Below are 27756 nucleotides of genomic sequence, written 5' to 3'. Positions count from 1 at the left end.
GGATTATGCTGTGCGCCTTCCCTTGGACCTAGCAGTGCGCAAGGCGCTGAGCTGGTGGCTGAAGACAGACAAGTTGTCTGCAGGGATGCCTCTGGTGACCCCGGAGTGGATTGTCGTCTCAACGGACGCCTCTTTGACGGGCTGGGGAGCCCACTGCTTGGGAAGGACAGCGCAGGGGCTCTAGTCTCCTGCAGAGGCAAAGTGGTCTATCAACCTCCTGGAACTCAGAGCCATTCGGTTGGCGCTTTTGGAGTTCCTCCCGGTACTGGCGTTGAAGCCAGTACGGGTCCTGTCGGACAATGCCACGCCTGTGGCCTATGTCAACCGCCAGGGAGGTACCAAGAGCGCCCCTCTAGCCAAGGAAGCCATGAATCTATGCCAGTGGGCGGAAGCGAACCTGGAACAGCTGTCAGCTGCCCACATTGCCGGAGTCATGAATGTCAAGGCGGACTTTCTCAGTCGCCATACCTTGGATCCCGGAGAGTGGCAGTTATCGGCTCAGGCGTTCTTGGACATCACGAAGCGCTGGGGCCAGCCGAGCCTAGATCTGATGGCGTCATCGGCCAATTGCCAAGTGCCGCGCTTTTTCAGCAGAGGACGGGACCCTCGATCTCTGGGAGTAGATGCTCTTCTCCAACAGTGGCCGACACAAGAGCTTCTCTATGTGTTCCCGCCCTGGCCCATGTTGGGCAGGGTACTAGACCGGGTGACAAAGCATCCGGGCCGGATAATTCTGGTGGGTCCGGACTGGCCCAGACGTCCCTGGTATGCGGACTTGATCAGGCTCTCAGTGGACGACCCTCTGCGGCTGCCAGTGGAGCAGGGCCTGTTGCATCAGGGTCCCGTGGTGATGGAGGATCCCTCCCCCTTTGGTCTTACGGCCTGGCTATTGAGCGGCAGCGTCTGAGGAAGAAGGGCTTCTCAGACAAGGTCATCGCCACTATGCTGAGAGCGAGGAAGCGCTCTACTTCTACTGCTTACGCCAGGGTTTGGCGTACCTTTGCAGCGTGGTGTGAAGCAGGCTCACTTTCTCCCTTCACTGCTCCAATTTCTTCAGTGCTGGCGTTCCTGCAAGAAGGTCTGGAGAAAGGCCTGTCGCTCAGTTCCCTTAAAGTCCAGGTAGCGGCTCTGGCTTGCTTCAGGGGCCGCCTGAAGGGTGCTTCCCTGGCTTCGCAGTCAGATGTGGTACGTTTTCTCAAGGGAGTTAATCACCTGCGCCCTCCTCTGCACTCAGTGGTGCCTGCGTGGAATCTCAACCTGGTGCTAAGAGCCTTGCAGAAGCCGCCTTTTGAACTCTTGTCGAGGGCATCTCTGAAAGACCTGACGTTGAAAGCAGTCTTTTTGGTGGCTATCACTTCAGCCAGAAGAGTTTCCGAGCTCCAGGCACTCTCATGTCGAGAGCCTTTTCTGCAGTTCACTGAGGCAGGAGTGACTATTCGCACAGTGCCTTCCTTCCTGCCCAAGATTGTTTCTCGCTTCCATGTGAATCAGCAGCTCTGTCTCCCTTCCTTTCGTAGGGAGGACTACCCAGAGGAATACTCTGCTCTCAAATATCTGGATGTGAGACGAGTCATCATCAGATACTTGGAAGTGACCAATGATTTCCGGAAATCGGATCATCTGTTTGTCCTGTTTGCAGGTCCTCGTAAGGGTCTGCAGGCTGCTAAGCCTACAGTGGCAAGATGGGTCAAGGAAGCCATTGCAGCGGCTTATGTGGCCGCGGGGAAGGTGCCGCCTATCCAGCTGAAGGCTCACTCCACTAGAGCTCAGGCGGCCTCGATGGCAGAGGCCGGGTCCGTCTCCTTGGAAGAGATTTGCAAGGCGGCAACTTGGGCATCGGCCCATACCTTCTCCAGGCATTACCGCTTGACTGTGGCTGCTCGGGCGGAGGCCCGGTTTGGAGCTTCAGTGTTGCAGTCCGGGATTTCAATGTCCCGCCTTGGGTGAGTACTGCTTCGGTACATCCCACCAGTCTATGGATTGATCAGCATGATGATATGGAAGGTAAAATTATGTATCATACCTGATAATTTTCTTTCCATTAATCATAGCTGATCAATCCATAGCCCCTGCCAGATATCTGTACTGTTTATATTCTGGTTGCATTTCAGATTCAAGTTTAGTCTTCAGTTCCTGTTCAGGAGGACTTCGTGTTCAAGTTTTTTCAATTGGATTCTTCAAGAGTTGAGACGAGTTTGTGTTACAGTGAGCTGCTGCATTCCTCTCCCCTCCGTTTTACGGGGCTGGATTGAGACATAAATTCTGCCGGCGCTCCCTCCCGCTTCGTGCGGCTGTAGGGCAGCTTTGTACCCCTCCCGCTTCGGCGGCGTTAGGGTCAGTCAGCTCCTCCCGCGGTTGCAGGATAAGCCAGATCCCCCCGCATCGGCGGGGTGGTGTCCCTCCCCTGCTCCGCGGGGATGAGCTGGACGGATTCCCCTCCCCCACTTGTGTGGGGATGAGCTGGGTTAATTCCCCTCCCCCGTTTCGGCGGTGGTGAGCTGGGCAGAGTGTCCCTTTGTGGGTGTAATTCTCTAAGTGCTGAGTCCTGCGGATGGAGCTTGGATATCGACATACTGAGGAGTTTCCGGCAGCACATGACCACATATAGGGAGGCAAAAGGATTGCTCTCTATCTCCACCTGCTGGTAGATGGACACAACCCACCAGTCTATGGATTGATCAGCTATGATTAATGGAAAGAAAATTATCAGGTATGATACATAATTTTACCTTGTGAGTGAGAGTTGAAACTTGCCCAATAGTAAATGTATATGCTAAGAGAAAAATACGGAAAAAAACACAATAATCATAAAACACAGCAATACGCTGAAAAGCTGAAGAGGAAAAAAACACTAAGGAAAAAACAATATGAATGTATTTATAATCTGATGCTGTATTAGCACTGTATGGTATAATATCTCATCCATTTCAGGTGATAAAAATAAAACAAAAACAGCTGTTTACAATCAAAACATATCTATATTAATAAATCCCACCTTGAACGTTCTGAAGCTCACTCCAAGGCAGAGAAGCACAAAAATCCTGTAGTCTTCATAGGCTAGGACCAGTCACCCTCACTCATAGACCCGCCCTCAGCCACGCCCCATCTGTACTACTACTACTACTACTACTTAGCTACCTCTCTTTGAGCAGGGACTGTCTTTCTTCTATGTTTGTGCAGCGCTGCGTATGCCTTGTAGCGCTATAGAAATGCTAAATAGTAGTAGTTGTAGTAGTACCTCAACATTCTGAAGACAACCTACTGAAGCCATCTGCAAAATCCCTAAACAGTTCGTAAGTTCATGGTGGTGAAGCCATCCAACTCACCATGTCTCTCTGCCCCGCCCTCGAGGGCGGAACACAGAGAGTAAAGGGATCCATAAAGGCACCCCTACCAACTGGCAACCCCCTCCAACAAACAACGACCCAGGCAGGGGGAGTGTTTCCGTACTTCTCCCCCTGCCTAGGAATCGCTACAGACTGCTGGCAAACTCCCCAACCACACGACCACAAAAGCCACCCGCAGCCCCCCCCCCACACACACACACAAACGCAAATACACACACACAAACACACACACACACACACGCAAACACACACACAAACACACACACACGCAAACACACACACACACGCAAAGACACACACACACACACACGCAAAGACACACACACGCAAACACACACACACACGCAAAGACACACACACGCAAACACACACACACACACGCAAACACACACACACACACATAAACACACACAAACACACACACACACATAAACATACACACACACACACACAAACACACACACAAACACACACACAAACAAACACACACACAAACACACACACAAATGCTAACGCACACACACACACACAAACGCTAACGCACACACACAAATGCGCACAAACACAAACACACACACACAAACAAACACACACAAACACAAACACACACACACACACAAACACACAAACACATACAAACACACACACACAAACAGCCTCGACGGTGCACCTCTAAGTGCCCCCCCCGCCGCATCGCCACAACAACCCGTGCAACAGGGCATCAGAAAGCCCCTACCCCCCTTCCCTCCTCGCCGCATCACCCAACCCCTCCCCCGCCGCTTCACCATGCCCCTCCCCGCTTCACCATGCCCCTCCCCCCCCACATCGACCGTCTCGCCACCCGCGACCGCTAATACAAACTCTGTCCGGCAGCTGCTGCTGCTTCTATTCAGCAGCAGCAGCAGCCCGTACATAAAGAAAACAAACAAACAAAAAAACAACCTCCTAAAACACACCTCCGTGGAGAACCATCTCACATTGGCTGACGTCTCTGCAGCCGCACCTCCTCACCCCTCAACGTCAGTGCCCCTGCCGGAAGACCCCAGAGAAACGCCAAGACGTCAGAGGGGAGAGGAGGAGCGCATGCTGAGACTTCAGCCAATGTGAGATGCTTCTCAACGGAGGTGCGTTTTAGGAGGATTTTTTTTGTTGTTTTCTTTATGTACGGGCTGCTGCTGCTGAATAGCAGAAGCAGCAGCCGCCGGACACAGTTTGTATTAGCAGTTGCGGGTGGCGAGGGGGTTGATGAGGGGGGTAGGGGCTTGGTGATGTGCCACGGTGGGGGGTCGGGTGATGCGCGATGGGGGGGACAAGGGGCTTTCTTTGGGTGCTGTGCCGGCTGGGGGGGGAAGGGGGGGTCTTGCTGGACATGGGTGGCTGGAAGGAAGCAGGGGGAGGGGAGGGTCGCTGCACATGGGTGGCTGCAGGGGGGGCAGGGAACAGGGAGATAGGGATGGGGCTCCACACACCACATGGGTGCCTGCAAGGGGGACAGGGGATACAGGACGGACACTGCAGGGCGGGCAGGGGGACAGAAGGGTTGGTGGTCATCAGGGGGGACAGGTGGGTCGATGGACATGGCTGGCCACAGGGGAGGAACAGGGAAAAAGGAAAGGAGTGTCCTCAGACATGGGTGGCTGCACAGGAGAGGAGGGTCGCTGGACATGGGTAGCTGCAGGGGGGGCAGGGGGACAGAAGGGTCGCTGGACATGGCTGGCTGCAGGGGGGACAGGGGAGAGAGGAGGGACGCTGCACATGCGTGCCTGCAGGGGGACAGGGGAGAGAGGAGGGACGCTGCACATGCGTGCCTGCAGGGGGACAGGAGGGATGCTGGGGGGGGGGGGGCTGAGACCACATGGGTGGCTGCAGGGGGAGCAGGGGAGACAGGAAGGACGCAGCAGGGGGAGAGGAGGGTTGATGGGCATGGGTGGCTGCAGGGGGATGCTGGACATGGGTGGCTGCAGGGGGAACACGGGGAGAGGAGGGTCGCTGCACATGCCTTGGTGCAAGGGGGCAGGGGAGAGGGAGGGGGTGAGGGGGTTCCTCACACCACACATGCAGTCACTCATTCTCTGTCTGTCACATACACTCTCACACACTCACTGTCTTTGTCCCTCTCTCTCACACAGTGTCACACAGAAACACAAACGCTGTCTCTCACACACTCTCTCTCTCGCACAAACACATACACTCTGTCTCTCTCTCTCTCTCTCTCACATTCTCTCTCTGACACACACGCTCCATCTCTCACACATGCTCTTTCTGAAACATACACTCCAAGGAAAACCTTGCTAGCGCCCATTTCATTTCTAACAGAAACGGGCCTTTTTTACTAGTAAAGAAATATTTCTTAAAAAAAACCAAACCTTGAAGTAGGCACCATTCCAATCAGCCGTGAACCAAAAATCAGTGATGGTACCTGGATAAAGGGCTATGTTGGATTTAGAACCAAAGACAGTGCCTTCATAAAGAACCATTATAAGGTATTGCAAATGACATCGCTTATGGATGCTGCTGAAAAGCATAAAAAAGACAGACTGCGTGTCGAAAGTGTTTAAAAGACAGCAAAAAGGTGCCAAACCGATGCAATGTGAAGAACATGTACAAAAATGTTTCTTGAAAGAAAATTTGCAGAGGGCCCGGAGTAAATAAATGAAACACTTCTATTACATGAAAAAGACACAGTGCCAATTGCAAATAAACTGGAAATCGGTAATGGGTAGAATGTTACCTAGTTCTTAATGTAAAACAAGATAAATGCCTTTATAAAGACCGTTGTGAGGTATTGAGAGGAATATCGCTTCTGAACGCCGCTGTAGGACTTGAAAAAGTAGACTGTGTTTTAGATGAGTTTAAAAGGACTGCAAAAAGTTGCCAAAACAAAGGGGAGGGTGAACGCATGCATGCAGTCTAAATCATTTATGTGTGTAATAAGAGCATAAATATGAGTGCCTGGGTTATAAAATTGCCCTTTATGGGCCAAATTCTATAAATGGCACCAATAAAATTTGCCGCTCAATGCTACTCTATAAAGGGCACTTCAAGATGAGCACTCTTTATAGAATAGAGTGCCGAATTCGGCGCTCAGCTTTGGACGTGAGGACTTACCCCAGGTGAAATCTGGTGTAAATGCTGGCATACAAATTGGGCACAGATCCCCCTTATTCCGTGCATCTTTGGGGAATGCTCCAACCCGGCCATGCCCCTCTCATGGCCACACCCCCTTATGAGTTGCACGTGATCCAATTTAGGCACCCATTGTTACAGAATAGTGCATAGCTAGATTGGTGCCCAAATCATAATTAGTGCTAATTAAGTGCTTGTTAGCTCCAATAATTAAATCATTTAAGCCCATCAACTGATTATTTTGGGTGCCCAAATTTGGGTAACCTTTATAGAATCTTTATCTGTTCCAAAATGGGGGGTGGGGGGTGGGGGTGGAATTAGAGATGGTCTAGGATGTGGCCAAAAGTTTATATGGAAAGCTATGAAATTCAGCTTGTAGCTTATGCATTCACGTGTAAATACAGAAATATGAGGGACAGCAATACAGATAAATTATCCCTTTATCTGCATAAAGTTATGCCAATATTTTCAGCATATGGATAAATTATCTATCTAACTTGATGTGGTCACTTGACCACTGAAAATTCACCCCCATGGATTTCAATTTTCAATCTTGACTACCAGAAATGAAGTTAACTGAACCTGTTTTTGCCAGAGAGGAAAAGTATAGTGGAAGGGATGGAGGCTGCAGAGTGTAGTACACAGTATTGAATAGCTCAGCCAGTGGTAAAGCTCTCTGGATAACTTTAATCCTGCTATTTATGTGGATTAACCTGTGTGTGGAAATATAACTGGATAGTGCTCAATAGGGCTCTATCTGGTTAAATCTGTTAGCCTGCTGTGTTTTACACCTTCAGCCCTGTTTCCTTTTTATCTGGCTTAACTTGTGTGCACAAAATTATCCAGACAAGGGGGGAAGGTATTTGAAAGGGGAGGACTTGGGTGGATGGGGGTAAAAGCCAGTTTTACTTATACAAGTTGTTAGTGTTTGGGCAAATAGATTTTGTTTAGTTTTCATTTAAAAATTGCTTTTCAGTTTGTTTGCTTAAAGTCATCTTGCAAGTGAGTGCCCTGTGATGTGGATGGATGCATTCTGCTGGATTTGAAAGTGGAGCACTAGTTTTGGGGCAGTGTACTCAGCAGAGTCATGTTTGGTTCTCTCCTAAGTTCTTCACACTATCGAGTAATTTCCTAAGTTTGCTCAGCTCGTTTTTGTCTCTGGAACCCTCCTCCTGTTTGGATTTGTTGGTATCTCAGTTCTGGATTTGGAAAGTTGTGCTCATATCCTTTCCATAGCTTTCCACAGATCAATCCAGTGATGAGTGGTTTATGTCCCTCTACCAGCAAGTGGAGATGGAGAGAACGCCAGAGTTCTGCCATAAAGGATGTTGTGCAGTAGCCTCACTTTCTGTATTCTTTCTATCTCAGCAGGTGGATGGACATATCCTGTGCAGCTCTCTGGATTGAGATTTGCTCCTAGCCTGTTCCCTCAGGGTTAGTTGAGCTTAGGGGGTTATGGCTGTGCTTGGCCAGTATGGGATACATCTGGTGGTGCCAGGTCCCTCCCCTACCCCTTCCCTGCCTTCAGGCCCATGTGGCAGTCCAGCGCTCTGATCCCTCTGCTTCTGCCTCCTGACACTCCTGCCTCTTCCAAATAAAATAAAGAGAAGTAGCAGAGCGATAGAAACACAGCAAAAGTACCAGTTCTGTGCTGGACTTGACAGGTGTTGGCATTATGTTTTCATCTCATTGTGCCATGTTTCTGCCTTGCTTAACACAGTGAGTGTTGTTTATTTCTTACTCTGGTTGGAGCCGTTCGTTTGGCTCCCGTGGAAGTTGCCAGGGAGTGTTCTGCCTGGAAAGGGATAATTACCCCTGTTATTGCACATTGGTGGCTGCAGTTTGCTCTTTTCCTGGCCCTTGGTCTTTTCCTGGCAATGCTACTGCCGAATTAGAGGAGACCGCACCCTGAATGTGGCAGGCTCCAGGGCAGTTTGGCGCTGTTTACAGCTGCCATCTTGGTCCCTGTCTTTGGCGTGCAAAAAAAAAAAGCCAGAGCTTCATGCACGGACCTACATGACTGGGCAGTTCTGGTTTGCGCTGGCCTTCATTTCTTCCGGAGGCACAGTCAGCACTAGCAGAGGTGCTCGGAGTCACTTTGGTAGGCTGGGCATCCGACCCAGATTCCCGTGCTTCGGCTGTGCTTGGCAGGGTGCTTGTTGTTCACTATGATGTGGCCCCACTGGGAAAGAAGGGGGATAATGGTTGAGTGCTTAACACCACTCTTCAGTCTGTTCGGTAACTTTTATGCAAATATGTGGAATGCATCTGGATTGGGCTTCAAAGATGGTATTTTTGAATAACGTCCACGCCTGATTTAGTGTCCTAACCTTAGGAGCCGACCCTTTAGTTTCTTTTTAGCAATTTTTCTCATTTTATTATAGTCGCCCTTTCGAAAATTAAATGCAGCTACAGTAGATTTCCTTTGCGGATTCATCCCAGATAGTAACTCAAACTTGATCATGTTATGATCACTGTTTCCCAGGGGACCCAACACTGCCACCTCTCACACTGTGCCCTGCACGCCACCAAGGACCAGATCCAAAATGGCTCCCCCTCTTGTCGGGTCCTGGACCAGTTGTTCCAAGAAGCAGTCATTTATTACATCTACAAATTTTATCTCCCCGACACTCCCCAATGTAACATTTATTCAGTCAATATTGGAGTAATTGAAATCAGTTACACTGATTATTCCCAAAGAGATAGTAGAATAATTCCCACACGTCAGTTACACTGATTATTCCCAAAGAGATAGTAGAATAATAGACGACATTTTTGTCCTATGGGGTGGCACTTCCATGGAATTACATGAATTTGTGACATACTTAAATGGGTGCCATGAGACGATTAAATTTGAATATGCCCATAGTGATGTTTCTATTTCTTTTTTGGATGTACAGGTGAACATTGTTCAGAGAAAACTGGAAACGTCTGTGTTTGTTAAACCTACTGATCGGAACACTACATTACATTTTCAAAGTATGCACCCGAGTCATTGCAAAACGAATATTCCCTTTGCACAATTTTTGCGATACCGGAAAATCTGTTCAACGACTGAGAGATATTTTCAACAGACTTCTCATTTACAACAGAAATTACAAGATAGAGGTTATCCTAAGTCCTTGGTATCCCGAGCAAGAAAACGGGCTTACTGTAATCACAGAGAATGGCTGCTTAATCCTGCCGCTAGTACAGCGGAGCAACAAGAGGTGGTGACTTTTGTAACAAAATATAACACTCACACAAATAGAATGGTGAAGATCATTAAAAAACACATGGCAATGTTGCATATTTATCCGTGGTTTCGGGATTTAAGAATTTTGTTTGCTTATCAAAGACAGAGCAATTTGAATGATTTGCTATGTGTTGCTGATACATGGAATCGTGAGAACAACATGGCTGCCAGAATAGGACAGCATAAAGCATGCGGGCAGTGTTCGGTGTGTCACATTATGCTGGAGGTGGATAAATTCATGGATACACACACGGGCAAGTCTTATCAGTTAAGGTTCTTGACAGATTGTCAATCAAAGAATGTGATTTATTTATTAAAATGCACTTGCAATTTGTATTATGTGGGACAAACTTCTAGGATGTTAAAAACGTGGTTAATTGAACATAGACACTGCATACAAGCTAAGAAGACATATGAACCTTTGGTTTCTCACTGCCTTTTAAAACAACATGATTTTTGCGATTTGCAATGTGTAGTTCTGGAGCAAATTCAGGTTTCAGAGCGCAGAGGAGACATAAGGAAGAAGTTAAGACAGAGAGAACAGAGATGGATATACATGCTGCAGACTGTAATCCCCAAGGGATTGAACATTTCAATTGAGTGGAAAGCTTTTTTGTGAATTGTGCTTTTGCCTATAAAGTTGTTGCTGTGGATTCATTATGTCAGGGATGAAGGAAATGACGTATATATAGAGGAAGGAAGTGTGATTCGAGTTTAGGACGCCGATGAGAGGCAGTTTGATACGGTGAAGTTGAAAGATGGAAAACAGCTGTCTGTATTAAAGTTCTGGCCCTTGAAACAGCCTAATAGTGGCGAAACAGGGTCTCCTGTTGGGCTTCGTGAACACTGTATGCGGATGGAGCATTGACAGCTTTAAGAACATTTCAGCTAAGTAGTATTTGATTCACCGAATGCATATAATTAGTAGCCTTCACCATTGAGAATTGTGAAAGGTGTATGTGCATGTATTATATGAAAAAGAAGAGTGGAGTTTTTTTTGTGAAGACTAGTGATTGAAGAACCAGAGTACTCGACAATTGAAAGGTGGTTTCCACACAAGGAGTACTCTTTAGGGTTTCTGAAGTCTTTTTTTCTCCACATTTCATATATGCTAGCGATTGCACACCTCCAATACTTGGCAGTATCTTCGTAGAATTATATGGTCATAAGTGGTAATTGAAATCACCCATTTGTCATGAAACGCCTAGCTACACGCCTGGGATTACCCTGCGGCCACTTAGAGGGACTATCCCCAGCGTAGCTGAGGTCCGCCTGCACCTGCTGCTTGTGCTCTACACTTTCACCCTCCTCCCACCGACTGGGTCACAACCGCCTCTGGGTGAGTCTCCTGCTCTCCAATTATCCCCAGTGATTTCTAGGTTACTGGAGCCACATTCCCAGTGGTCCCACAGTTCCCAGACCCAACACACAAATCACCAGGATTCTTTATCATTCCAGTCAGGTAGAATGAACAAACAATTGTGTTTATTCTCAGAACTTGGAACAGTAGACAAAAATATGCAATTGGCAAACAATAACAGGTAACTGAAATATGGATCAATTATAACACTAACTAAACATTTGCATACTGGCTAAACAGTATCTGGGAATATCAGGACATACAATTCACTGAGCCTCAGCAAAGAGATCTGTCTCTCTTTCTTCTTGGCTAAGACTGAAGGCAAAATCAGTACACTCTAAAGGAAATGAGCTCCTCGGCCAATCAGAGCCCATTCAGCAAGATTTGAAAGTATACTGCTGCATGCTTCCTGCTTGTGTTAAAGAAAAGGAACATTCAGTTCCCTAGAACAGCTTTACAGCAAAGACACACCACCTGCTGGCCAAATAGGAGAAATACACTTCAGGACATAATTAAAATAGGAAAATATCTAATACATTTTATAGGCTTAAAACACACTGTTTCCTCACACCATTATTTTAGTGTTGCCCAGTTTGCCAGCTTTCGTAATCTCTGTAAACATTTCTTCATCTGTCTGTTCGTTCTGTCCAGGTGGACAGTCGTACAGCCCTACAAGAATACTTCACTTCATACATGGAATTTCTATCCATAATGATTCCAAGCTGTTATCTGTTTCATGTGTAATGTTTATTTTATTTGTCTCAATTCCCTCTTTAACATATAGTGCAACACCCCCTTCAATTTGATCCTCTCTATCATTGCGATATAGTTTGTACCCTGTTAACACAATGTCCCATTGATTGTCCTCTTTCCACCAAGTCTCTGAGACGCCTATTATATCTGCTTCATCATTTAGTGCTATATACTCTAACTCTTCCATCTAATTTTTTAGGCTTCTAGCATTTGTATACAGGCGCTTTAAATTGCGTTTTTTTATTTGATCTACAAGCTGCTTAGAAGTTGAAGGGGATAATGTGCATCCTTTATCCTTCTCTCTCATTAAGCACACCTGGTTTATTTTCTGCATTGTTGAAACCTGTCTACTGGGATTCCCTAAATGTTCTGTTTCAATTGTATCCTTCAAGGATACTCCACACCGAACCATGCGCTCCAGGGCGACTGTCCGCTTTCCCTCACATTCTAGTTTAAAAGCTGCTCTGTCTCCTTTTTAAAAGTTAGCGCCAGCAGCCTGGTTCCATCCTGGTTAAGGTGGAGTTCATCCTTTCAGAACAGTCTCTCCCTTTCCCAGAATGTTGCCCAGTTCCTAACAAATCTAAATCCCTCATCCCTGCACCATTGTCTCAACCTCTGCTTGCCTTTTGGATCCTGCATGTGGAACGGGAAGCATCTCTGAAAATGCTACCCTCGAGGATCTCGACTTCAGCTTTCTACCTAAGAGCCTAAATTTGTCTTCCAGAACCTCCCTCCTACATTTTCTTATGTCATTGGTACCCACATGTACCAATGGGTCCTCCCCAGCACTGTCTAAGATCCTGTCTAGATGATGCATGAGGTCCGCCACCTTCGCACCAGATAGGCAAGTGACCAGGCAATCCTCATGTCCAACAGCCACCCAGCTATCTACATGCCTAATGATCGAATCACAACTACAACAGCTGTCCTAACCCTTCCTGCCTTGGCAGAAGTTCTCGGAGACATATCCTTGGTGCGAGAGGATAGTACATCCCCTGGTGGGCAGTTCCTGGCTAAAGAAGTACTTCCTACTTCACTGGGGTGATGCTCTCCTTCTAGAAAACCTCCCTCCTCCATGGCAGCACAGGGGCTGCCAGACTGGAGGTGGAGCTTCTCTACAACGTCCTTGTAGGTCTTATCTGTGCACCTCTCTGTCTCCCTCAGCTCCTTTAAATCTGGTACTCTAGCCTCAAGAGAACGGACCTGTTTTTTGAGAGCTAGGAGCTCTTTGCATTGGGCACACATATATAACTTCTCACCAACTGGGAGATAATCATATATGTGACGCTCAATGCAAAAGACTAGATAGCACCCCTCTCGCTGCTGGACAACTGTCTCCATCTTAGTATTTTTGAGATTTTCATTAATTTAAAACTTGATAAGGTATTAAGGACATTAATATTTTAAAAAAGTCTTTAGCATATATGGAATAATGTGTGATTTATTTAGTGTTTTCTTCTTAGAAAGTAATGAAATGTCACAGGTCACAGGTTCAAGGCTGGTTTGCCCATTATATTAGGATTTGTGGATTCAGCTCTGTTTCTAATGGGGCATATTTTATTTCATTCTCTCTTACTACTTGCTTTGCCAAGCAGTTCATTGCATGACTGGAGCAGTTAATCAGTAAATTACTGTAGTGAAGGAGGGTTTCAGGGGTGGCCCCTCTAGATGGTGTCTAGGTCCCTGCAGGATGGGGTCAATTGGTCAATTCCTGGTTTGCCTATGTCACCTTGCTCTGTTTCTGGAGGTCTAGTCTTGCTCCAATGTAGAGCTTTGATCCTGGAGGCGTTGTGGCTGGCTCTATCTCTGGACATGGAGCCTTGCTCCATCCTTGGAAGTCGAACCTTGCTATGTCTGAGCGTCGAGCCTTGCTCCGTCGCCAGGTGTCGAGCCTTGCTTTGTCTTGGCAGTTTTGGATTTGTTCTGTCTCTGGAGGTTGAGCCTGGTTTTGTCTGTGGATGTTGAGCCTCCCTCTGTCAGGGCATGTCATGCCTGCTTCCTACTTGGGAGGCCGTGTCCCCCCTCGTCTTTGGATGTTGTACATTGCTCCAGTTTGGGAGGTGACGTCGGACTCCCTCAGGCCATCGCACTTTGCACCCTCTCTGCACGTTGGGTCTTGCTCAGTTTCTGGCTGTTGAGCCTTGCTTTGTTTGAGACATGCACAGTCTCTCCAGGTGGGGACTGACCTTGGGGGCGTGGGGCTCCGCCTCTGGGTATTGGTACTGGCCCTGTCTCTGGAGGTCGGGTTTATGCCCTGTTTCTGGATGCCAAGCTTTTCCTATTTGTGGCGGTTGTGACTTGTCCCGTCTCCAGTTGGTGGCCTTGCTCTGTTACCAGGTTTCGTTCCGGTTTTGGCTGCAGAACTGTGTGCCAGCTTGGGATGCCAGGCCTTGCTTCTTCTGTGGATGTCGAGTCTTTTCCGTCATTGAACGTCAGGACTGGCTCCGTCTGCTGGAGTCATGCCATGCTCCATTTCTGCTTCAATCCGGCTGTCGCCCCCTACACTCGACAGAAACGGCACTATCTAAAGTCTGCAATGACCTGTTCCTTGCCAAATCCAAAGGTCACTACTCCATCCTCATCCTCCTCGACCTATCCGCCGCTTTTGACACTGTCAATCACAATTTACTTCTTGCCACACTGTCCTCATTTGGGTTCCAGGGCTTTGTCCTCTCCTGGTTCTCCTCTTATCTCTCCCACCGTACCTTCAGAGTACAATTCTCATGGTTCTTCCTCCACCCACATCCCGCTCTCTGTTGGAGTTCCTCAGGGATCTGTCCTTGGACCCCTTCTCTTCTCAATCTACACCTCTTCCCTGGGCTCGCTGATCTCATCTCATGGTTTCCAATATCATCTTTATGCTGACGACACCCAGCTTTATCTCTCCACACCAGACATCACTGCGGAAACCCAGGCCAAAGTATCGTCTTGCTTATCTGACATTGCTGCCTGGATGTCCAACCGCCACCTGAAACTGAACATGGCCAAGACCGAGCTTATTGTCTTCCCTCCCAAACTCACTTCTCCTCTCCCTCCACTCTCCATCTCAGTTGATAACACCCTCATCGTCCCTGTCTCATCTGCCCGCAACCTCGGAGTCATCTTCGACTCCTCCCTCTCCTCTGCGCATATCCAGCAGATAGCCAAGACCTGTCGCTTCTTCCTCTATAACATTAGCAAAATTCGCCCTTTCCTCTCTGAGCACACCACCTGAACTCTCATCCACTCTCTCATTACCTCTCGCCTTGACTACTGCAATCTACTCCTCACTGGCCTCCCACTTAACCATCTATCCCCCTTCAGTCCATTCAGAACTCTGCTGTACGTCTTATCTTCCGCCTGGACCGATATACTCATATCACCCCTCTCCTCAAGTCACTTCACTGGCTTCCGATCAGGTACCGCATACAGTTCAAGCTTGTCCTACTAACCTACAAATGCACTCGATCTGCAGCCCCTCCTTACCTCTCTACCCTCATATCCCCTTACATTCCTACCCGTAACCTCCGCTCTCAAGACAAATCCCTCCTTTCAGTACCCTTCTCCACCACCGCCAACTCCAGGCTCCGCCCTTTCTGCCTCGCCTCACCTCACCCCATGCTTGGAACAAACTCCCTGAGCCCATACACCAGGCCCCCTCCCTGCCCATCTTCAAATCATTGCTCACAGCCCACCTCTTCAATGTCGCCTTCGGCACCTAACCACTACACCTCTGCTCAGGAAATCTAGACTGCCCCAACTTGACATTTCGTCCTTTAGATTGTAAGCTCCTTTGAGCAGGGACTGTCCTTCTTTGTTAAACTGTATAGAGCTGCGTAACCCTAGTAGCTCTCTAGAAATGTTAAGTAGTAGTAGTAGCAGTCTTTGGTTTCCATGCCTTTCTCTGTTCCTGGAACCCAGCCTTTCACTGTAGATCCTTATAGTGTTGGCTACCATTTCGGAAGGTGGTGCTTTGCTCTGTTTCTGGGAGTCAAGCATGGCTACACCTTGGATTGTGGAGTTTTACCCTGTATCTGGTGGTCTAACCTTTCTCTGTCCCTGACTGCTGAGCCGGGCTCTGGCTCTGCAGATCGAGCCTTTCTTCCGGCAGTTGAGACTGGTGCTTTGTCTGACTTTAACGCCTGGCTCCTTCTCTGGCTGGTGGGCTTGGCTCCCCACTGGTGGCTGAGCCGGGGGCCATTGCTGGATGTCAACCCTTGCTCTCTCTCTCTCAGATTGTTGGGCCTTGGTCTCCTCCCTGGAGGTCGTGCTGTGGGCTGGTTCTGCTGACGAGCCTTGCTTCTTTGCTGGTGGGCGAGCCTGTTCTTCTTCGACTCTTGATCCATATCCACTTAGCCTGTTCCTCTTTCAGGTGGTTGAGCATTGCTCCGGCTCTTTGTACTGGGTCTTGCCTGGTCAATGGCAAGTGTGGCGCAGGCCGCCCCTTTGGTTGGGTTTAGCTCCATTGCTGACTCTTGAGTCTTGTAGAGTCTTGTTCTGTTACTGGCTGCCAAGGTGGGCTCCATTATGGCTGGCACAGTTGATCTGGCACTAGTTGCCAGACTACTCCCATTGTTGGGGCTCCAGCTTGATTGGGAGGTGGGTGTGGAACTTCCTCATCCTTGTTGGTTCAGGTTACATCCTTGCCTGATTGTCAGGTATTACTTTTTATGCCTGTGGTTGGTGCCGCTTCCCTTAGTTCTGGAGGGCGTTTCTTGAGAGACCTGGTTTTGCAAGGTGTTGCCCCTTGTCCTGCCTCTGCTTCTGGAGTTTGGCACCGGCGATGCCTATCGAGGCTGGTATGGCTTTGCGGTCCCACCCCACTTGGGGGACTGCTTTGGTATATCCTACTTGTCTCTGGATTGATGTGTGGGACGCTATGGAAGGTAAATTTAGTCTTTACCTGATCATTTTCTTTCCATTAGTCCCAACAGATCAATCCAGAGGCCTGCCCTGTGTTGTTCTTGTCAAAATCATGCTGTCTGAGTTTATCTCATTCTTCCAGATCCTACTTTTTACTTCAGGATCCTACTTTTTACTTCAGGAGTTACTTTGATCATCTTGATGACGCGGTTCTGTGGAAGGATGGTATGGGAGGAAGGCCATGGTCATTGCAGACAGGGCCGCTGCAGAGGCAGGAGCGTACTTCATAGATTCATGGTCTCCTTACTGCTTTGGTATCGAACATACTGAAAGTGAGGCTACTGCAGAGTATCCTTTATGGTAGAGCTCTGGTGTTCTCTCCATCTCCACCTGCTGGTAGAGGGACATAACCCACTCATCTCTGGATTGATCTGTTGGGACTAATGGAAAGAAAATGATCAGATAAGGACTAATTTTACCTTTTTTTTTTCTCCTTAGGTCAGGGTGGCCATGCGTACTTGCGAGAATGGCTGTGGTGGGCAGGCATGCTTTCCAGTAAGTATTTTCACAGCAGAAGTGGCAGATGATCATAGATCTCTTCTTTAGTTTTAGTTCTGTGTTACTGTTGTTATGATCATGATAAAAGTTACTCAGTCATTCTCCTGCAGTCTGGAGATGGTTTTTAATTTTTTTCCTGGCAGACTTTCTCCACCTTCTTATTTTCATCTCTCATGTCCTCTTTTCATCCCAATTGTTGAGTCTAGAGTTCTGCTCAGTGTCCCATGTTCCCTCTCCTTGCCTTTGCAGCAGGTAAACACATTCAATGTACAAGCAGTAATGCCAAACTAGGGTTTTTGGACAGGGACACAAGGCAGGCCATGAATACCATCTAATATGCATCCATCCCCTCCTCCACAGACAAGTGTCACAGAAACTACCCTCGAGGGTCCAGGTGAGACAACATAAGAGGTGTGACAATCACAGTGACACACTCACACACATGCTGGACTAGCACCCGCATTTACCTGCGCCCCCATGATCGTCAGGCAAACAGTTCCCAAGCAAGGCAATAGCGCAGATCTCATTTAAATTAGATTTAAATGAGCTATGCTTGTATTCTGCCCCTAAGATCAGAGAACAGCGCTCTGATTGTATGGGCGGAATAGTGCCTTAATCCTACACCAGCTCATAGCTGGTGTTAGGGTTAAGGCTATGCTCCCGCCCTTCCCCCCATCAGAGTCAGGCAGCGCATTGGACCCCTGGACCCTCCTCCAAAAGCAAGGCCCTGGTGTCCTAGTGCCCCCTTCCCCGACACAAGGGCACACGGGGCTGGAAGTCCAATGGATCTCCAGCCCCCCCACACCCAAAAAAGCATACCCGGTGGCCCAAGTGGGCTGCTGACCCAACCTCTCCCCCCTGGTGGTGTAGTGGCCAACCCACCACCCCCCCATACCTCCATGTTGGAGGATGGAGTAGTACTCCCTCCTCTTTCTAGCGCCACCTTCAAAATGCCGGTGTCCTGCCCTGTGCATCCCTATCATATAAGGGAGAAACTCCCATATATGGTAGGGAAGCCCTGCCTAGTGCATCCCAGGATGCACTGGGTAGGGTGCCGCCATTTTGAAGGCAGAGCTGGAAAGAGGAGGGAGTGCTAATCCCTCCTTCATTGTGGAGGTATATGGGGCAGGTTGGCCACTAGACCACCAGGGAGGGTGGGTGAGATTTGGTCGGCAGCCCACTTGGGCCACCAGGTATGTTTTCTTTGGGGGGGGAGTTAGGGGGGCTGGAGATCCACTGGACCTCCCCCCCCATACCCTCATTTCGGGGGGGGGGGTCGGGGGGCTGGAGATCCTGGGGGGGGGGGGGGGGCACATGCTCAGGCACAATCCTCCCGCACTTTCCCAGGATTATCAATGCTAATAATGCGCTAAAATTTGCATGTTATTAGTATTGATCATGGGGGAGTTAATTCCCCGCACTGTTCCGGCACTATTTTTAGGGTGCTATTTTGGAACAGCGGGGGGAATTGATTATCAGGGCCTCAGCCTGAGGATAAGACAGAGGCTGGAAAGACTGAAAGGAGAGGTCAGGAGGAGGTGCTGCGTGTAATGTGTGCTGCACAAAGTGGGGCCCAGCTGTCTGACCCAGCCCACTCCCTGTTATTTTTCAGGCTGCAGGGCTCATGCTATAGGAAAGAAAGGCATGCATGAATAGACCTGCAGTCAGAAAGGAATTCATGCATGTTTTATGAACCATTACCGGGGCCAACCCAAGGTGAACTTTCAATCGTCCCCCCCCCCCCAGCTGACTCAAGGCCCTCACACTACCCCCTCCACCCCAGTAGTTCAGTATCTCCCTTCCCCTCAAGGTGTCTAGCATCTCCTCTTCCTTCTCCACACCCAACTGCCGAGCATCTCATTCCCCTTTCCTCATTGCTTCTGGACCACTGCTGACCTGCTACCTTCTGTGCCAGCCACTTAAAGATGAGTGAGCACTGTGCAGGCTTTGTAAGTTGGAGGGTGGGACTACTGCGTTTGTGTGGGCTTGTATTTATAGAGTCTGTGCAGTGCTTACTCATCTGTAACTCGGGGCTGGTGCAGGAAGATATAGGGGGACGTAGGTCCGCCAGGAGGAAGGCTCTTTTGTGCACTGGAGCTTTGTTGCTGCACCCCAAAAACTCTGTGCCTTAGCCAGGGGCCTAGTTTGCATAGTGGCAGGGCCAGCCCTGTCTATTACAGATGTTTCTTGTTGCTCAGGGCGTTGAGAGTAGAACCCAGGTGCTGGTTTGGATCTGAGCATTAGGCAATGGTGACTTTCAGTTGTATCTCATGGTATACCAGTGTATCATGGCACGGTAGTTGGCAAACACTGGACTAAAGCATTGGGAAAAGGTATTGTAAGAAAGCTCTGGAATTCGTTATTTGAAGGATGAAGTAAAAGTAGTTTGCATTGCTGGGACAGTACTTGAAGGAAAAATTCATAAGCTGTTTTTAATTAGGTGGACTTCGGAAAATCCACTGCTTATTCTTTTGGGTAAGCAGCATGGAATCCATCTACATTTTGGGATCCTGTAACTTGGACTGGCCAGTGTTAGAAAGCAAGATACTAAGCATGGTGGACCATTGGTCTGAGGCAGTGTGGCAGTTCTCATATCCTGGGTCATGTTTTCCATTGCATGGTTTCAGGGATGCAGAGGGAATCCTAGACTGATGCATCAGTGAGCTGGAAGGGGGATATAAAAATAGGAGCATACCCCTGGCAATCCAGATGAGCTGGAGGAAACTGCTGGGCTCCACACACATTTCTTAGTTTCTCCAATAAATAGCTAGTCTCTTGGACATTTGGGAGTACTCATAGGTGTAGTTGAGGGTCAGAAGGATATGCTCCACCTGGTAGTGCTGAATTAGCTTCCCTCCCCGTCATATGGCCTCTCTTACTCTTTCCTCACACACCCCAACCCCCAATTAAGCAGGGAAACTACACCAATGGGAGTAGTTTTTTATAATAGGAAAAAAAGATTTTCCATGTGTAAAGCCTGTTTTACGTGCAGAAAAGGCATTTATTTATGCATACATACTGTTTCTTCAAAAAACCACAGAATGGTTTACATTAATTCAATACAAATATGTGGAATCGGTACCAAATCAATCTACCCCATGTTCCTCATTACTCCTCCATCCCCAACCCAGCCCGTCCTTACTAGCCATCATAACCCATAGACCGGTCTGAATAGCTATGCCTTAGAGTGTTTCTAAAATTGCACAGCAGTATATGCGTAGCTACCAGATGGGGCATACTTAAAACATGTGTCATGTGTAATCATGGTGTAGGTTGGGCAGAGCAGGGATAGATTTGCTATGTATGCATGCATTGTATAAAATAATACAAGCACATGCTTAGAATTCATGCACACATTTACACCAGCTTTGGAGCAGGTGTAAATATGTGCATTGCATTTGCACACTACAGGGGCTGAATCTAGGCGCTTGCTTTAGAAGGCCACATGGGCATTGTGGACTTCTCACATTGGTGTCCTGATGGCTGTGGGCAAATGAGATGCTTCTCTTGACATCCAGTAACTTGACCACTGTGTTTGCTGTACTTTACATGATATATATTGGTGTGGGCCATGGTTTGGTGTTCATTCTCTGTTCACTGCAGCACCATGCTGGCTGTTTCTCATGGACAAATTGCTTTTTTTATTTCACAGTGGCAGCTGGAGAAGCTGCAAATTTTGCAGCGTATATCTTTGCCCCGGCTACCCTAGTCACACCATTGGGTGCACTAAGTGTGTTAGTGAGGTAAGGCTGTCAGAGTGGCTTGTTGCACTTCTGTCTGTGTTCCCCATGGCACCGCCAGTGTGTTCACTTTGCTCCTTGTCTCAGTTTCCATGTCTGTGTAGATCTACAGGTGCCATATGCTCTGCTTACTAGATATGTTTCTGTGTTCCATTATACCTGCATTGTGCTTCTTCTTTGTGTGTTCAGCTCCCATGTCCCTCCAGTCTTCCTGATGTGTAGCTTCCCTTCAGTGCAGTGTTGTCTTCGTACTTCCTGAATGAGTGGCTGAATGTCCACGGGAAGCTGGGCTGTCTCTTGAGCATCCTGGGCTCCACGGTCATGGTGATTCATGCCCCACAGGAGGAGGAGGTGTCCACCTTGCAGGAGATGGCAGATAAGCTTAAAGATCCAGGTAGTGGAAGTACTTAAAGCAACAAGAGCAAAATGTAGGTAGTGGTTTTTGTTTTTCAGGTTTGCGAGAGAGTAGCAAGTTGAGCTGCATTTCAATATCTTTGCACATCAGTGAACTGTAACCAAGCATCAGAGTTGATATCCCCTACCAGGAACAGATCGTTGTATTGCAGTGATTGAACCACAGTTATTTGGTACAACGGTGCTTTCCCTTCTGTTACTGAAGTGCTAATGAGCCAAATACTATAAATGGTGCTGATAAAATTTGGTGCTCAATGCTATTCTATAAAGGGCACTTTGGGGTGACCACTCTTTATAGAATAACGTTGAGCGCGAGGACTTACACCAGCTGAAAACTGGTGTAACTGCCAGTGCACAAATTGGGCATGGAGCCCCGCTATTCTGCGCGCCTTGGGTGGACCGTGCAGGTCTTTTTCTGCTGTCATCTACTATGTTACTATGTTATTTGTAAACACCCCTGTCCTTCCCTTGCCCCCCCCTGTGGCCGTACCCCTTTTGAGTTGTGTGCAATCCAATTTAGGCACCCATTACAGAATAGCATGTAGCCAGATGGGTGCCCAAATAATAATTAGTGCCGATTAAGTGTTTGTTAGGTTCAATAATTAAAATCATTGGATCCCATTAACTAATTATTTTGGGTGCCAATCTGGGATCCAAGCTCAATTTTGGGCGACCTTTATAGAATCTGGAGGAATATGTGTATCTAGTGAGCGCACACAAGAAATTGGTTTAATGCAGCACTTAAAAAATTGTTTTTGAGAATCAGTGTAAGCGCTGTATTATATTCTGGGAGCTGGATAGTTCTGATGTAAGTTTAAACAAATGACAGGTAACTTTTTCGCCAGAGAATACAGGTGGCTGAAAAGATTCCTGCCAGTCACAGACCTGTTAGATGTGTGGCTTTGGTTATTAAGACTAACAAGCCAAGAGTGGGCTCAGAAGTAAATAATGGAGTATGGTGGGAGGAGAGAAAAAGTGAACCAAGCTTTGGCAGAGACTCTGATGTCATAGTTATACCTGATCACTCATTTTTTATTCTTTGTATTGGATTCACTCATGGGTATTGGAAACTATTAAGCAGCCCTGTTTCTTTTTCCTAGGATTTATCATCTTTGCAGTGTGCATGCTGTTTAGCAGCACTCTTCTCATATTTGTAGCTGGTCCCCGTTATGGTCAGAACAATGTCCTGGTCTACGTTCTGATCTGCTCTATTATTGGCTCATTCTCTGTGTCCTGTGTCAAGGGACTGGGAATCACCATCAAGGAGCTGTTTGCAGGCAAGCCAGTGCTGAAAGAACCACTGGGCTGGGTGCTGCTCTTCTGCCTGGTGGCTTGTGTCAGTATACAGATCAACTACCTTAACAAAGCTCTGGACATCTTTAATACATCTGTGGTGACACCTATCTATTATGTCATCTTCACCACTGCTGTTATGACCTGCTCTGCCATCCTTTTCAGAGAATGGCAGCACATGACACTGGACAACATTATTGGTACTGTCAGTGGCTTCTTAACTATAGTCTTTGGTGTCTTCCTAATTCATGCTTTCCGGGATATCCCTTTTACCCCAGACTTGCTGCCTCTCTTCCTGAGGCAGGCTGGGGCCAGCCCTCAGCTAACATCCTGGAGTGAAGCTGGAAGGTACCAGTCATCTCTGCATCAGGTCATGTTCAGCCCTGAGGACACTGCTAAAGTTGTTCAGGGGGTAGAGGAAGAAACAGAAAGGGAAAGGGTGTGAAGGACTGCAAGATCAGCAGCATAGTGTGGGGTGGTGAAAACGTAATGCTTTCTACACCTCCAAACACTCATCCTCTTGGGGAGTGTAGTGGGCCAGTAGCCAACTTGTTTTTTTTCTCTAGCTGCTCAGTTCTTCCCTGCACAAGACCGGTAGATGTCAGGGAGCAGCAAGATGCTGTCTTTCTCTCTCCCTGAAATGAAATCATTAAGCCTCCAGTTGGTGGCTGGTATATTATACTGTTTGAGCGGTGGTAATATTGTAGGAGTTAACAGAAAGAAAAGTGATATTACTGTGACATTCTGCTCCAGAGTAGACTATACTGTTTTGTCTCAAGGTGACGTAGTTGTATAGCTCACTGCCTTACATCCTGAGCAGATCATACTGTCATTGCTGTGAATCACTCTGGTGGTCTTTAAATCTGGTATTGCTGCACTGGATTGTAAGGCAAAGCTTTTGAAAATACAGTGCCTTTTATGCTAAATTTTTCCAAATTACTGATATGGGAGAGAAAGTAAACTTCAGTTTTGAAAGCTGTGCAGGCATTGGATCACTACAATATGCTTTCTTTGAACTCTTTCAAAGGTTTGGGTTACTAAAAAAAACTTTCCTGAGTGTGAAGAATTTGACAACACTTCCACTCTTGAAGCTTCAGGACTGCATGTACCCTGTGTGCCCAGCATTCCAGACCAGGTCACTTGCTGTCTATGATTTACAAGCAAAAATAACCCCCGCTACAATTAAATTAAAGCTATTTGCAAATATACTGTTGAAAACTTGAAATGAAACTTTTGGCATTGACAGATCAGCTTGTGGTCCCTCCCCACTTTGCAGATGGAGTGACTGAAGTTAGATTAAGGACCATACGTGATGCAGGGGTTGGGCAGATATCACATAGCTGCATAGTTTACTAATCTAAGTGGCCCAATAAGCACATCATAAGGAGGGACAGAGCAGGTTTATTCTGGTTACTAGTTATCAGCACTTCATACTGAAGGATTCTTCATCACATGAACAAGTAGCCTTGGCATGAAGCATCCCTCAAGTAGAACTACCTTAACTGAGCACTTGGGTGGTGAAGGAATGCCCATATCCTCCAGCCATGAGTTACAAAGTGGACATACATGACTGTGCAGCAGCTGGAAGGAGCATATTTATAGTTCTGCCTTCCCTAACCAGCTACTCTTGGTGGGACAAAATCCCATTAGATCCACATCTCTGTACCACAAACCTTTATGACAGAGTAATTTTTTGTAATTTATTAAAAGAGTAATAAACTGCTTCAGAATCACTACTGTTACTTTTTTAAATATTTAAAGATGGCTGTTTACAAAACTTTGAAAAACTGTTTGTCTTGCAAAAATACTTTATTTTTTTTAATAAAATATTTTTAATGGCAGCGTGGGTGATCTTTTTCATTTTTAAGTTGGTGTGTGTGTACGCATATATTATATACATTCATTTAACCTTATTCCTGGTAGGGCATAAAGCGGTCAGTAAGTGAGCAAAGCAGGTCACCTCTCCACCCTGCACTTGTTTGGGGGAAATTGGAGCAACAGTGCCCTCTAGTGATACAGCAGAAAAAAGGAGTTACACTGTGGCTTTCTTTGCATTCAGAAGCTTACATATTTCTGTGGCCAGAAGAACAGTCTCTTTGGGTTAAACAGAATGTTATTACTTTACAAAAGTGGCTTTGTCTTTATCTTTCAGCTGTTTCCATAGAAATGAGGAAAGGCTAAAGTGGCTATGGCTCCTCAGCTTGGAGAAAAGGCGGCTGAGAGGAGATATGATAGAGGTCTATAAAACAATGAGTGGAGTTGAACGGGTAGATGTGAAGCGTCTGTTTACGCTTTCCAAAAATACTAGGACTAGGGGGCCTGCGATGAAGCTACAATGTAGTAAATTTAAAACAAATTGGAGAAAATTTTTCTTCACTCAACCTGTAATTAAACTCTGGTATTCATTGCCAGAGAATGTGGTAAAGGCGGGTAGCTTAGCGGAATTTTAAAAAGGTTTGGACGGCTTCCTAAAGAAAAAGTCCATAGACCATTATTAAATGGACTTGGGGAAAATCCACTATTTCTGGGATAAGCAGTATAGAATGTTTTGTACTTTTTTGGGATCTTGCTAGGTATTTGTGACCTGGATTGGCCACTGTTGGAAACAGGATGCTGGGCTTGATGGACCTTTGGTCTTTCCCAGTATGGCAATACTTATGTACTTATATGTACATTTTGTTAATGAGGAAGTAGAAATGTCTCTCTATAATTATTTATATCAGAACAGAAAATTACTGTAGAGACATATTGTTTGGGGTTATAGCCCTTCTAACTAGTAAGAAATGATTCTGGACATTTTCTATATGTATTATACAAAGGAAAATTTATTTTCCCATAGTCTTTCAGAATGGTTTTGCTTGTTATAAACTGCTCAGAAGGATTGCTAATGGTGCAATATATCAAATCTCAGTAAACTTGCCAAATCTAAATGCACACCTGCTTGATGATTCCTGACCCATAGCTCCTCAGAGGGACTGTTGCTGCTTAAAAGTTCTTCAGTCCTGTCATAGATTACCCACAGCAGTCTGGCAGTGCTTCCTAATCCTCTCTTTAGAACTAATACGCAAAATAGAACAAGTTTATTCTGCAGCCTCCTTCCCCCTCTCCCCAACTCGATCCCCCTTCTTATATAAAATAAAAATGCCCCCCCCCGACCCACCCTACCCTTTCCCTAATATATTAAAAAATGCCCTGGTGATCCAGTGGCCCTCCTCCCCTTCCCCAAGTTGCACATGCCCTGGTAGTCTAGCAGAAGCCCACCCGTGACCCCCCTACCTTGTATGAGACTCTAGGAACCATCATCTTCAAAATGGTGCCTTGTCCCACACGGTGCATCATGGGATGTACTGGAAAGGGCTTATCTACCATACCAGGACATTTGCAACTGAGGAGGGGGCCAGGGGGGTCACAACCGCCAGGGCATGTTTTTGCACCTGGGCAGGGGAGGGAGGGGGCCAAGGGGGCACTATACCACCCAAGCATTTTTTTTGCGCCAGGGCAGGGGGGCATTGGACTACCAGGGCATTTTAAAAAATGGGGTGGTCAGATATGTGGGGCTAAGGTGGATGCCGCTAGAAACCATGGATGTATTTTTTTTTTTGGGGGGGGGGGGGGGATGATGCATGCCACAGCATACTTGTGTGTGTGCGTGTGCTTTTTAATATCAGCTTTCCTGACAGTACCTGAGCCAATCCCTGCTCAGGCACTGACAAGAAAGTTGGTTGACATTTAGCACCAAGCAGCAGATTGCTGCGGTGATTTTAACATGGCATTAATTTGCACGCTCATTACTTTGAGCATGCCGTGGTAATTTTTCTGCGCTAGTTTCACAGTAGAGAGGACTCTACCGTGAACCTTTAAGCATCAGTCCCTGAATTATAGCAATTGTACTGCAATGAGTGAATACTTTCAGTATGTTAAAAAAAAAATAGAACTACTTTTTGAATTTGATTATGTTACTTAGATGCCCTAGAACTGGAGTTTTTTAAAAAAGAAATTAGATTTTACCTGCTAATTTACTTTCCTTGAATCTCTCCAGACCATTCCCAACAAGTGGGTAATATGCACTCCTAACAGCTGAGGGAGACTGAGAACTACTGCTTAGTGACCTTACAAAGACAGGTGTAACCTCCCACCTCCTCAGTATTTTGAATAACAGCCAAGAGGTAAAACAGTGAACAAATACTACAAGGGACACAAACAGGAACAGGCAGAGGACCCCCAACAACCAAAGGGGAAAGGAAGCACCCATACAGAGAGACTGCTGCAATGAAATAAACCTGAGCATAAGCAGAGACCAGACCCAATGGAGTTCCAGAACCTCCCCAACTCCCTGACATGACACGACATGACCCTTAACACATGGGTGTGGTTCAGGAATGGTCTGGAGAGACTCAAGAAAAGTAAATTAGCAGGTAAGATCTAATTTCTCTTTTATCACCTACTCCAGACCATTCTCAACGAGCGGGAAGTACCAAAGCAGTACTCACCAAGGGTGGGCAAGGCCTCTAGCCATCACCGACACCCATGGACATCCAGCCTGTAATACTTCACAAATGAATGTAGGGAAGACCAAGTTGCAGCTCTCCAAATGTCCTGTGGAGGAATAAGAGAATGCTCCACCCAGGAAGAAGCCTGTGCCCTTGTGCCATCTTCCCAGCCAGCAAGTACATGGACACAATAGCCTGCTTAATCCAACAGGCAAGCGAGACCTTAGACACTGCCTCCCCCTTAGGCTGCCCACAAAACAGGACAACTAGACGATCTGTCCTCTGAAATTCCTCTGCACGAAGAACATAGCACCGCAGAGCTCTGCAGATATCGAGAAGCAAAAATTCCCTCGGAGACTCCTCTCTAGAAAATGAAGGCAAAGAAATAGATTAATTAATATGAAAGGGGGAACCAGCCACAGAGAAACCTTCTCTCTAACCAGATATGGTTCCCTACACGATGGTGCCTGCATCTCTGAGATTCATCTAGTGGAAGAAATGGCCACCAAAAACACTACCTTCAGAGAAAGATCCTTGAGGGATGCCTGTTGCAGTGGCTCAAAGGGTGCTCTCACAAGGCCAAACAACACCACTATAT

At 47.1% G+C, this 27756-nt stretch overlaps 1 protein-coding gene across 5 annotated transcripts in view; it reads left to right on the top strand.

The window, feature by feature from the left end:
- Positions 1 to 24509, top strand: part of LOC115474681 (magnesium transporter NIPA2-like) — a 54455-nt gene extending 29946 nt beyond the window's left edge. For 4 of the 5 annotated variants that reach the window (XM_030210282.1, XM_030210283.1, XM_030210280.1 and 1 more), the window contains 4 exons: positions 17162 to 17218; positions 20874 to 20964; positions 21195 to 21355; positions 22476 to 24509. In XM_030210282.1, coding sequence (XP_030066142.1) covers positions 17162 to 17218; positions 20874 to 20964; positions 21195 to 21355; positions 22476 to 23113 — 947 coding nt within the window. In that variant the 3' untranslated portion in view covers positions 23114 to 24509. Of the gene's footprint in view, positions 1 to 4612; positions 4618 to 13801; positions 13807 to 17161; positions 17219 to 20873; positions 20965 to 21194; positions 21356 to 22475 lie in introns of those variants that run through there. The other variant, XM_030210284.1, reaches the window with a different exon arrangement.
- Positions 24510 to 27756: the final 3247 nt, after the last annotated feature.

This window comes from Microcaecilia unicolor, chromosome 7, assembly GCF_901765095.1.
Source record: "Microcaecilia unicolor chromosome 7, aMicUni1.1, whole genome shotgun sequence".
Classification (NCBI taxonomy): Eukaryota; Metazoa; Chordata; class Amphibia; order Gymnophiona; family Siphonopidae; genus Microcaecilia; species Microcaecilia unicolor.
This window is presented reverse-complemented; position numbering and strand designations above follow the sequence as displayed.